Consider the following 11,715-nt stretch of genomic DNA (forward strand, 5'->3'; position numbering starts at 1 on the left):
ATGTGCCCAACCGCCCTTTACCACCATTTTCAATTTGGAAACTATCACCTTAGATCTAATCATTTTCCTTTTCAGAATTGTTAATTTTATGGTCATACGGTTTTGTTAGATGATACTCATAATTCACACTTAGATTAGCATTGTATATTCTAAACTTGATGCTTGACTTTTAAGTATACCTTAGATTTATATTTTAATATAGAGTTTCATGTTTAACTGTGGTGTCGAAAGCATTTGAATATTTGTGAATGCATTTTCTAACCAAAAGATTGGGTTTTGAAATTTAAGTTGTGATGTTGACCTTGCAACTAATGTGATGATAATATTGAATAATAAATACGATGTTACAAACTGTGTCCAAAAGATGCAAGTACTTCCTCTCCTTTGGCTTTTAGGATGGATTACTATTATCGTTACCATGTTTTTGTCAATTCTCTTGAGTCTATGCTTGTGGCTTCTTCCGTAAATAAAATATATATATATATATATATATATAAAAGGAAATTCCGTAATTTCTTTAAAACATGTCACTACACCAGTGGCTCTAATTCTTCACATGCCGTAGTTTCGCCCGCAGAGAAGCCTTTCTTTCTCCTCATCCAACAGCAAATCCAATTTGCTCCCTAAATTGACCATCGTACCCTTTGCATCCCACAGAGTCAAAAGCCGCTAAACGAATCTGAAACGGGGTTAAAAACATAAAAACACCAACAGCCAATCGAAGCAATCCAACTCCCCACTAACCAGAAAATCGAAACCAAATTAACAAACCCTGGGAAGATGAACTGTCTTCACACTCTTTTATAGTCAACCGGTCAACCCTTAAACCCTCCGATTAAAATAATCTTAATCCAATTTAAACAATTTTTTGAACTTTTTTTTTTTTTTGTTGTTTCTAAGTTTAAACCCACACTCTATCCCGCTCACTTCACTCTCTTCGTTTTCTAGAGATAAACGAAAGCCAACGTTTCCTCTTTTCCTGCTAAGCTCTAAGGGATGTTTCTTTGAGCTTAGCAAGGATCAAATATCAGGTTAAATTTTCAATCTTTATACGCATTCATTTAATTCTATAAAATACTCATTTGCAAAAATTTTCCTTCTTTTTTTAGTTGTTGTTGTTAAATTTCAATGCATATTGGTCTATATTATAACTCACCAGATCGATTTAGGTTCCTTTGTTTTCTTCACTTTTTGAAAATTTTGAACCTTTTACGGAAATGGGTATCGAAGAAAATGTAGGTTGAAGGTTTTTTGTTTCTCATTACTTTTATTTTCAAACTACTTTATATTTGGAAACATTCGTTTTCCTTTTATTGTTCAGTTGTTGTTGCTGTCAAATTTCCATGTACATTATTGTTGATTGTTGATTGCGTCAAATGTTTTGAATTTTGCACGTGTTACCCTTGATTTCTGGCTGTATTAGATTGCTATTTAAAGTCTTCATATGTAAAACATTATAACCAGAATTTGGCAGAAAGCTTTCTTGTAAGATTTCAAATCTATGTTTTCTTTTCTAGGTCCTAGGTTCTCAAAGATTTCAGATTCAATATTTTATTTGTTTCCTTTTATCAAATTTTCATGATTTTTTTGTTTTCGTTTGCTGCATTGTCTTGGCTTTTGATGTTTTTGTTCATTTTTGCTTTCCTTTGTGGGGCGGAGGGGAGCAAGCTTTATTCATATCTCTGGTTTTTGAATTATGTCTATAACGATAGGTGAAATGGGATTTCTCTTATAACACAACATTGAGACTAGGCAAATTTTCCTTGAGATAGGAACGAATGTCCCCTAAATGCATTGCCCGGTCTACTATGTGCTGTGTGGTCTGGTGAAGTTATACTACTTTCATGTTCAAATCTGACAGAACAAATCACAAGTGTAATGAGAAATTGTTTGACAAATAAGTAATGGTATGGAGAAACATTATTTTGGATGAATGTAACAATGTGTATTCTTATTATGAATTTGAAGTATAAAAGGTTTTTCTTTGTTGTTGCATTATCAACTCCACCCATGCGGTTACCATGTTACATTATCTCGTCTCTGAAATCTGTTTTCAGACGTTTCTGTATCTTTTACCACTCTATGTTTAGGATATAGTTTTTCTGAGATCTTGTTGCTTGATCTCCTTATTATGATATTCACTTATGTATGATTTTGACCATGTTGATGCAGGGTTTTACTTTTCTAGGCTCATTTTAGTGCTCTGTGTTGTAATTCTCCAGGAGTTGTAAATATGAGGAAAGAAAATGTAGCTTCTGCTAATGTTGGAGAACTTAATGGTCGAATCACACGTGCTCGAGCAGCTGCACTGTGTGCTTCTGGACAGTTGCTGCCTCTAAATGCACCTAATCAACCAGATCAGAAACGAGTTTTGCGAGCAAATTCAAAAAGGACAGCCTTGGATGAAAACAACACCAATGCACCTTACAATGCAGGTCTTCAGCGTAAGAAGAGAGCAGTGCTTCAGGATGTCACAAATGTTTGCTGTAATAATTCATATAGGAAGTGTTTTAATGCAACAAAAATCCAGGTTAAAATTGCCATCCTTAGTCAATTTGTAATATCAGTCTAATTATGGTTGTAGATGTGTACTTTGTTTTTGAGAAATTATGGTATGCATATTCAGTCTGTTCATGAAAAAAGTGTTTATTGCTCAGATGTTTGTAATTTCACATGTTGGTAGATTTTTTTTTGGTTGCAAAATAATAAGAAGTATGATCCTGCCTATTACTTAGATTTTATGATTTTGATACTGCCAGGGTAAGAGCAGCAAGCAGGCTAGAAAAGGGCATGCCAGTGCGTCCAAAGTGGTCCCAACTGCAGCAGCAGAAGTCCAGGTTACTCAAGCCAACTTGCAGAAAGAAGGCATTCAAGAGACTGCAAAATTAGAACCTGAATCAGAACAAGTTACATGTTCAGTTAATTTGAAAGTAGATGCAACTCTTCGGTTAAATAGCATAAAGGATGATTGCATACATTACCATTGGCTTGCAAATGAAAGTTGTGCAATCCCTTCACAACCCCAAAGTTCTCCAACAAATGGTTTGCCTACTACTTCTCTCTTACTCACCTCCAAAGTTGATGATAAAATACTTAGGAATGAATGCACACATATTAAGTTTGGTTAGTATGGAAGAATGTACATCTTGGTGAGAGAATTGTGTACTTCACAATTTTATGCATTTGAGTGTAACCGACGATACTCACATTGAGAGGTGATAAAACTTTTAATTGTTTACTTGTCATCCAAATTGGACATGATATATGAAATTTATGTTAATAGTAAAGATCTGAGACATTGCTACTTAGACATATTTATGCATCCATTCAGTGCTATTAGGTGGGAAGGTCAGCACCATGAAGGGGCTAAATTGATTGCCTCAGTCTTAATCTGGGGTGCTTTCAAAATCAAATAGTTGGCCACTGCACTTACAAAGTGGGATTTCTTTTGAATGGCAAAATGGACAATCTTTTGAAGAACATTAACATTATATATCAATAACTGTTTATCTTCTAACTCTCTAAAGCCAAGTAATACCAAATAGATAGCTTTATATACTTATTGTTTAGTTCATTTCATTATCCTTATTAAAATATAAAGTGTTGTGGAGACTCCTTTTAGTAATACATTCAGGAAACTAAATGTCTTGCAACCTCTTTGTCAAGCAATATGTTTCTTTCCAGCTCGGACAATAAAAAGTACATTGCATTGCTTGCTTTCTTGTCTTTGTAATGTTTATAAAGTGGAGGTATAGGTTAAAATATGCTGGCCTTGTTTCTGTATATAGCTTCATGCTGCAAAAATTGACATTTTTGTAATGGTTACAGCGGAGAAGGTTAGCTTTTCTGGGACCTCGATAACATCTAGCGATCCAGACTTTATAGACATTGATTCAGATAAGAAGGACCCTCAACTGTGCAGCCTCTATGCCCCAGACATTTATAACAACTTGCGTGTTGTTGAGGTAGGAGCCATGATGTCATTCTTATCTTTGTATCACTTTCATGTTCCTATATTCATCATTACCCCTTTCAGATCTATTAAGTAACTTTTGAATTTCATTCCCAAAGCAGTAAAATTGGTGACATGAGTAACCGCTTGAAGCTAAACCAAATTTATGTGACTTGAGGTGCATGTGCATCCTTTCTCATGGTAGATTTTGCAGTTTGTGGTTCCACTATGACTTTATTCACATAAAAAATTACTTAGAAATATCTCAGACATATTGGCCTACCCTTGTTCTGTTACTACCAGACTGTAAATGTTGGAGAGCTGTTTCCTCCCATGCTCAATCCACCAAAAGATAATAAGAGAAGCTGTTTTCCTTTGGGCTAGAAACCCAAAATGGAGTGGTCTGTGAATTAATTGATAGACTCTTGATACAAATTAAAATAGATTGAGAGCTGACCTATGATCTGATATGCATGAAAAAGAATAGTGATCAACTCTTCGCATTTGAAACATCTACTCTCGATGGCTTATTTTTCTTGTATTTAACTTGGAAATTTGTATGCATCAGCCATTGTTTGAGCTGAAGAATAGTTTGAACCAAAATACCTTCTAGTTGAACACATTAGAGCTCCCCAAGAGGCACACTTCCTAGTGAGGGGATCTGTAATCATTCATAAGCAAAACTGTTTAAGTTATGATCTCTCCAATCAAAACTCATTGCAGAAAACTTCACAGCGGAGGACTTCTTTCCCAAAGTTTTGGGTTCATGCATACTGTGTGATTTTACTAGCTAACCTCTTAGCACTAGCCGACTTCAAAGCTATGTAATACTGTGCATTTTCTTTTTTGGATATGCTTAAAATTTTAGTACTTTTTTTTTTTGAACTCTAGTATGCTTTGTGTGTGCATTTAGTCATCTCCATCCAATAACATTTGTGGTTTCACTTCTCAATTCCTACTTCAGTCAGGGAGAGATACAGGGAACTTTTTGTCTTTCTGCAGTCTTTTTCTTAGCTAGAATGTTTAATCTTTTTTTTTCCCTTCAGCTTGTTCGCAGGCCGTATCCTAATTTTATGGAGACAATACAGCGAGATATCACTAAAAGCATGCGGGGAATTTTAGTTGACTGGCTTGTGGAGGTTAGCATTGTTGTGCTATCTAAATATATATAATTGTATAAAATGTACAGTGATAGAAAGTTAGGCTTTTAGGTTTTGAAAGTACAAACAGGCTTCCCAATTAAATTTGTATCAAAAAATTATGTCCAATAACACATCATTTGATATCTTGAAGCAACAATGCTTTGATCTAGGTATGACAAATGTTTTTCTTGTTCCTGATGCATATCACCATTAAAAGGTGTTGACATTTCAATACCGTTAAATGCTTTTGAGCTTTGGCTGAAAATGAACAATATGTTTTAGGCTGTTTATAATGGCTATTTCTTGACACAATTAATTTCTTTTTTTCGTATACAAAAGTTAAAAGGAAGTAACATCTTGGTTTCAGGTATCTGAAGAATATAAGTTGGTGCCTGACACACTATACCTCACAGTGTATCTAATTGATTGGTTTCTCTCTCAAAACTTCATAGAAAGACAGAGACTTCAACTGCTTGGGATCACTTGCATGCTCATAGCCTCGTAAGCTTTCACATCCATAGCAGAGTTTGTTGCATGATTTATTTTCAGTCAGGAATTCAAAATTTTAGTTTTTATTTACAACTGCAAATACATTTGATGCTGAAATTAGAAAGTGAAGATGAACACCCTTGAATCTAAATAATCATCCTCTATGCAAAGCACTGACAGTGATGTCGTGAAGAAGGAAGTGGCTGAATAAGGATAACATTGAAAAATTGATAAATATTATCAAAATGCTTGAGAGACAGTCCAAAATTTAAATGATTAGAAAAGTTTCATGTCAAGTTTGATAAACATCAATTTTGCAAGTAGGAAAAGTGATTTCCATGTTGGCATCATCCTAGAACCGTTAATGGAGTTATAATTATTTTTGTGTGAATATTACTTAACCACAAAGAGCCTAGTTGGTTAGTATACTTAAAATGATTTAATCTCAAAGCTTCAGAGATGTCAATGGTGCACTCACCGTAAAATAACTTCTGCATTTGCTTTCCTATTGTAATTCTAACTTTGGTTTATCTTTATACTTGAAGCAAGTATGAAGAAATATGTGCACCTCGTGTAGAGGAATTTTGCTTCATTACAGACAACACTTACACTAGAGAGGAGGTATGTCATTGTTGCTTTACCAATAATCATGTACTTACACATTCATGAAGTTTTGTAACAGCCTGTTACTTCTTTTGTCTTCTTTATTTTCCGCATGGTTCTTATTTTGTGCTGTAGGAGTTTTCTGTTTGCCAATTAAGTGGCTAGATTAAAGCATGGGGCATGGAAAATTTGCTGTCATTGCTTTGGGAAATGGGCCAATATAGGGTAGAGGTTAAGATATGCAAGAAAAGAGCTATGTGGCTTGAAACTGGAATTTTTCTGTCTTCAAATAAAAAAGAAAAGAAAAAGAGGGAGGTGGGAAGAGAAGAAGGATGGTTAGCTCTGGTGGTTTTCTTTCCTTCCTTTTTTCCCTAGTGGCTGTTAATGCATTTTAGAAGTTTTTGACCCAGATTTTCTGCATTGGCAGTTAGGTTCTAGCTTTGATATTGAGCTATATAAAATAATGCTGGGGTTGACATGAACAGCTATATTGGGGCACATGCATGTTCATATGCATGTTATTTATATATGTATGCACCCATGCATGTAGCTATGTTGTTGACTTTGCACATAAAGGTTGGGCTAATGAATTGGTCTGGTTACCTTTACTGCAAAACTAGCCAAGTGAAGTTTAAAATTGGGATTAATTTATGTCATTTTCTTCCTTTCTTCCCTTGTTCAATACTTTTAGTTACATTTCTCACTAAAAGAAATTGGCAGGTGCTAAAAATGGAGAGTCAAGTATTGAAGTATTTTGGTTTTCAAATATTTGCACCAACTGCAAAAACTTTTCTCAGGTATTTTTGTCCAATCCAAAGTATGCATATGCAATACTGACAGTCATATAATGCTCCATTCATCATCCTAATGCTCTTTCCTGCATAAATTTCTGGTTTTCAGGAGATTCTTAAGAGCAGCACAAGCTTCATACATGGTAACATATTTAGTTGGGGATAGAACTGGCCTTAATTCAGATGGTACCAAGCACCTTATCTTTTAGCATATGACTGAATTTTCGGTTCCCAATTCTCAATTGCAGAGCCCTAGCATAGAACTGGAATACTTGGCAAATTATCTAGCAGAAATGACACTAATTGACTATGGTTTCTTAAATTTCCCTCCTTCTATCGTTGCTGCATCAGCTGTGTTTCTTGCCAGATGGACTTTGGATCAGTCTTGTCACCCATGGGTTTGCATTCTATTTATCTGTCCCTCATTTGGTTCTATGCTATATATCTAGGGCTTATTTTATTCTCCTTTTTGGCAGAATCCAACTCTCGAACACCACACGGCATACAATGTATCAGATCTCAAAACAACAGTTCTTGCATTGCAAGATTTACAGTTGAACACAAATGGTTGTCCTCTAAATGCTATACGCATGAAATATAGACAACAAAGGGTAACAGCTTCTTTGAACTTGAGTTATACTTGATTAAATATTAAAATGAATTTGCATCATTTAAAACTGTAGTATTATTGATTCAAGTGTTCTCTAATGAGGGTGTTGTTATACCAGTTTAAATCTGTGGCAACCTTTTCTTCTCCGAAACTGCTTGAAACTCTATTCTAAGAAAAGTGGCTACTTCCAGATGACTTCAAGGGGCTGCTAACAGATGACATAATTCTCGGGTGGAAGTTTCCTCTGAATTTTTCCATTTCATGAGGTTGTACCTAATCTCTAGTGTTCATATCCTAACCTCTTCATTCATGTTACTAGTACTTAATATTCCTAAATCTTGTCCATAGATACTTGCAACTCCAGGTTTTGGTTCTTCCAAAACTGTTCTTTGTAAGGTCACCAAGTTCAAAATTTTAAATATCTAACTGTTGATATTGTTATATTGTTGAATTTAAACTAGCATAACACTATGGTGGCTGAGATTAATTTGTTTAGTTGTAATGTTTGTAAGAGAAGAAAAATGTAACCGGCTAAAGCCTCAATTGAAAGAGCTGATTTTTCTTTGCAACTTTCTTCAACTTGTGCCATAATGTTCTTCGATTAGAATGCTTTGTTGTGTGCGCTTCTTTATTTATTTTTACATTACTATTATTATTCAGAATTTGTTTGGTTAGTTTGGTTGTGACTTGTGACAAGTGATTTTTTTTTTATGACTTCCATGTCATGTATAATGAAACCTCTTTCCATCTTCACCCACACAATTACAGACTTAGGCTTTGCTTATTAGGATGAATAGAAAGTTGTGAAAAGTGGAAAAAGAGAATTTGTGTTTATTTGATGTGTTTGGTAAGAAAGATGAAAAGGTGAGTAGAAAATTTCATTTTCTTTTTATTCATTATTTGATGAGTAAAAAAAAAATTACATTATTTTATTATATAAAACAATACTTTTATTTTAAAATCTCATTTCTTTCAAACTTTCCTCTCTTTCAAATTCGAATACCTTGGCTTTAACCATTTATTTTAAATATAATTGCAGATAAGTTAGATAAGAGACTATCATGCTGCTTTTCCAAAAAAAAAAAAAATTCGTGTCTAGAAATACCCCATTTATGCTTATTTGTAAGGCACATAAAGTTTGAGAATAAAATCTCATTTCGTTCAAGCTTTCCTCTCTTCATTCTCTCTCATATTTCTATTGCCTATCATGTTGCTTTAAGAACTTTTCAGCATGCTTGGTTTATAAAAAGGAATAAAATGGGAATGGAATAACCATTCTAAGAAAATAAAATAAAAAAAAATAATTATTATATAGATTGGTTCATGAGAATGGAATAAGAAAGAAATTATTTATTATTTATTTCATTATTTGGTTGGTAGGAATAATTTTAAAAATAATTAAGGAATAATTGGTAAATGATAAAAATACTTTATATTAAAATTTAAAAATTTTTTAAGTTAAAAACAAAAATACCATGATGAGAAAAAGACTCTTTATTGTAAATAAGTAATTTTTTTACCATAATAAAAAATAATTTAATAATATTTTTTCATAATACATGCTCTTTAATTTTGTTTTGTTTAATAATACCTTTGGTACTAATTTCTTTTTCATTTCTTAGCATTAAAAGTGCTTCATTGTTACGTCAAATTCACGTCTCTATTGGATTTAGAGGAAGAGGAAAAAAGAACAATAATTCAATATATATTCTAAGGCATCATATAAAGGGAAACACCATGCTATATAATGCTATAACATGTGATACAATTCACAACAGGGAATCTCTAACAACTAGTCTAAGAGCATGCAACATGCCATCGTACTCGCATGTAAACTCCAATTCATGAAATAGAGAGAAATTTTCCAAGATATTACATCTTTAACTATCCAAGTTGCTAGAGTTATTCCATAAATAAATCTCTATCACTATCACACAGGACCTATAACAAAAACAAGTGAAGATCATATAGATCACAATTTACAAAAACCTCATCTATAATAATATGAGATGGATAAAGATATTAATAAAGAACACAAATATCGATAATAATATTGAAGAATATAAACATTCATAATAATATTCATGAACACAAACATCCATAATAATATTGTTGTCCTTGAAAAACAAACCAACTAACAACAAGTGATTAAGTTCTCAACAAGTAACAACAAAGTCTTGAAAAACCAAAAATTTTAATATCAAGGCCTTGAGATAATCTTTCTCAACCATCTAAGTTTGCTGTTAGGCGGAAGAGTATAAAAATAAGTCATTTGGGATGTATTATTAGTAAGTTTGTAGGATTCTTCATCAATTTCATCCTCTATCAATCTTGCAACCTCACGTAATGCACTATTCAAATCTTGAAGTTTTTTGGATGCACAAGTACTTCAGTGCCCAAAGTATGGCTCAATGAAGTTCCCATATTTTCTAATTTCTCAAGCAATAAAATGGCAGGATCCATAAATTTTTCAAACCCATCCACTTTACTCGTATCATTGGTCCTTCGCTTCTTATTTGTTGTAGAATTTTGATTTCTTCTACCAACTAATAGTTAAGGTTGGATAGCAGATAGCGATGTCAATAGGTAAGGTACTGCTAATTTTGAGATACCCGAACCCGAACTCTATAAAAAATAAACTACCCGAATCTTATTAACTATTCGAATATTTTTTAAAATTACTACCTAACCCTAACTCTAATACATTCCTATTACCTTATAATTACCCTAACCTGTTTAAAAACCCAATTATATAAAAAATTATTAAAATACTATTCTTGGGTACTTAATTACCCGAATTTGAATCCGTATTCATATACAATGATATTTCTCTTACATATTCCATGTAATTTACTAATAATTAAATTAATTAAAACACACAAATAATAAAATTTAAATTTAAATAATCAATAACAAATATCTCAAAAATAATTAATAAATTTATTAGTTATAATTTTTGCAATGTTAATACTAAATAGAAAGTAAATATATATATATATATTTAAAGTGTATATATACTAAAAGTTTTAATATATATATATATAAAATAGTAATTATATTTCTTATAAATGAACCCAATATATATAAAGTATATTTATTAAAAGACATTACAAGTCAATTAATAATCATAGTTTCATTAATTAATTTAATTAACTATATTGGTTTATCCTTAATTACAAGAAATTAAAAAAAAAAACTAAGTTTCCAAATCATTCTAATCTCAAAACTTTCCTTTAGATTTATATGTTATAAGTTTATATAAACAAAGGTATATATATTGTAGTTAATAATTTTATGAGTTATAATTTTTATAATGTTAACACAAAATAGAAAGTAAATATGTTTATATTTAAAGTACATATATATATACACACAAACACATACTCATGTGTATATAATAATAATTATATTCTTTATAAATGAACTTAATATATATATATATATAAAGTATATATATTAAAAGACATTACAAATTAATTAATAATTATAGTTTCATGAATTAATTTAATTAATTATACGAGTTTGTTCTTAATTACATGAAATTAAAAAAAATAACTACGTTTAAGAACCATTCTAATCTCACAACTTCTCTTTAGGTTTATATATTATAAGTTTATATAAACAAAGTTATCTATATTATAATTAATAATTTTATAAGTTATAATTTTAGAATGTTAACACAAAATAAAAAGTAAACATGTTGATATTTAAAGTATATATATACTAAAAATATGTTAGTATATATATAATAATAATTATATTTCTTATAAATTAACACAATATATAAACTATATATATTGATAGACATTACAAGTTAATTAATAATAATAGTTTCATGAATTAATTTAATTAACGATATGGATTTGTCTTTAATTTTATGAAATTAAAAAAAATAATAAGATCCAAAACTATTCTAATCTCAAAAGCTCTTTTTAAGTATTTTTTTTATGCTGGAAATTCATGCAGGGCCCAGCTACCCTATTAAATTTTATTAATTATGAAATAAAATACAAAGGAAGGGGACCTAAACCGTACCTCCAAATTACATGATCGTGAGAAAATTTCGGAGAAGCACCTAGAGTAAGGAAAACCATTTTAAGAGCATAACTTTTGATCCTACAGTAAAAC

At 31.5% G+C, this 11,715-nt stretch overlaps 1 protein-coding gene across 2 annotated transcripts; it reads left to right on the forward strand.

Moving 5' to 3' along the window:
* Window positions 741–8,157, forward strand: LOC18595851 (cyclin-A2-4). 2 transcript variants are annotated; one of them, XM_018122591.1, is made up of 12 exons: window positions 741–1,031; window positions 2,173–2,530; window positions 2,760–3,042; window positions 3,829–3,965; window positions 4,999–5,091; window positions 5,462–5,595; window positions 6,129–6,204; window positions 6,907–6,983; window positions 7,087–7,120; window positions 7,226–7,375; window positions 7,454–7,588; window positions 7,706–8,157. In XM_018122591.1, exons 2-12 carry the CDS (start codon window positions 2,234–2,236, stop codon window positions 7,757–7,759), a joined length of 1,470 nt encoding a protein of 489 aa, XP_017978080.1. In that variant the 5' UTR covers window positions 741–1,031; window positions 2,173–2,233; the 3' UTR covers window positions 7,760–8,157. The 2 variants fall into 2 exon arrangements, with proteins under 2 accessions (XP_017978080.1, XP_017978079.1); XM_018122590.1 differs by having other exon boundaries at window positions 2,223–2,530.

This window comes from Theobroma cacao, chromosome 6, assembly GCF_000208745.1.
Source record: "Theobroma cacao cultivar B97-61/B2 chromosome 6, Criollo_cocoa_genome_V2, whole genome shotgun sequence".
NCBI classification, from domain to species: domain Eukaryota; kingdom Viridiplantae; phylum Streptophyta; class Magnoliopsida; order Malvales; family Malvaceae; genus Theobroma; species Theobroma cacao.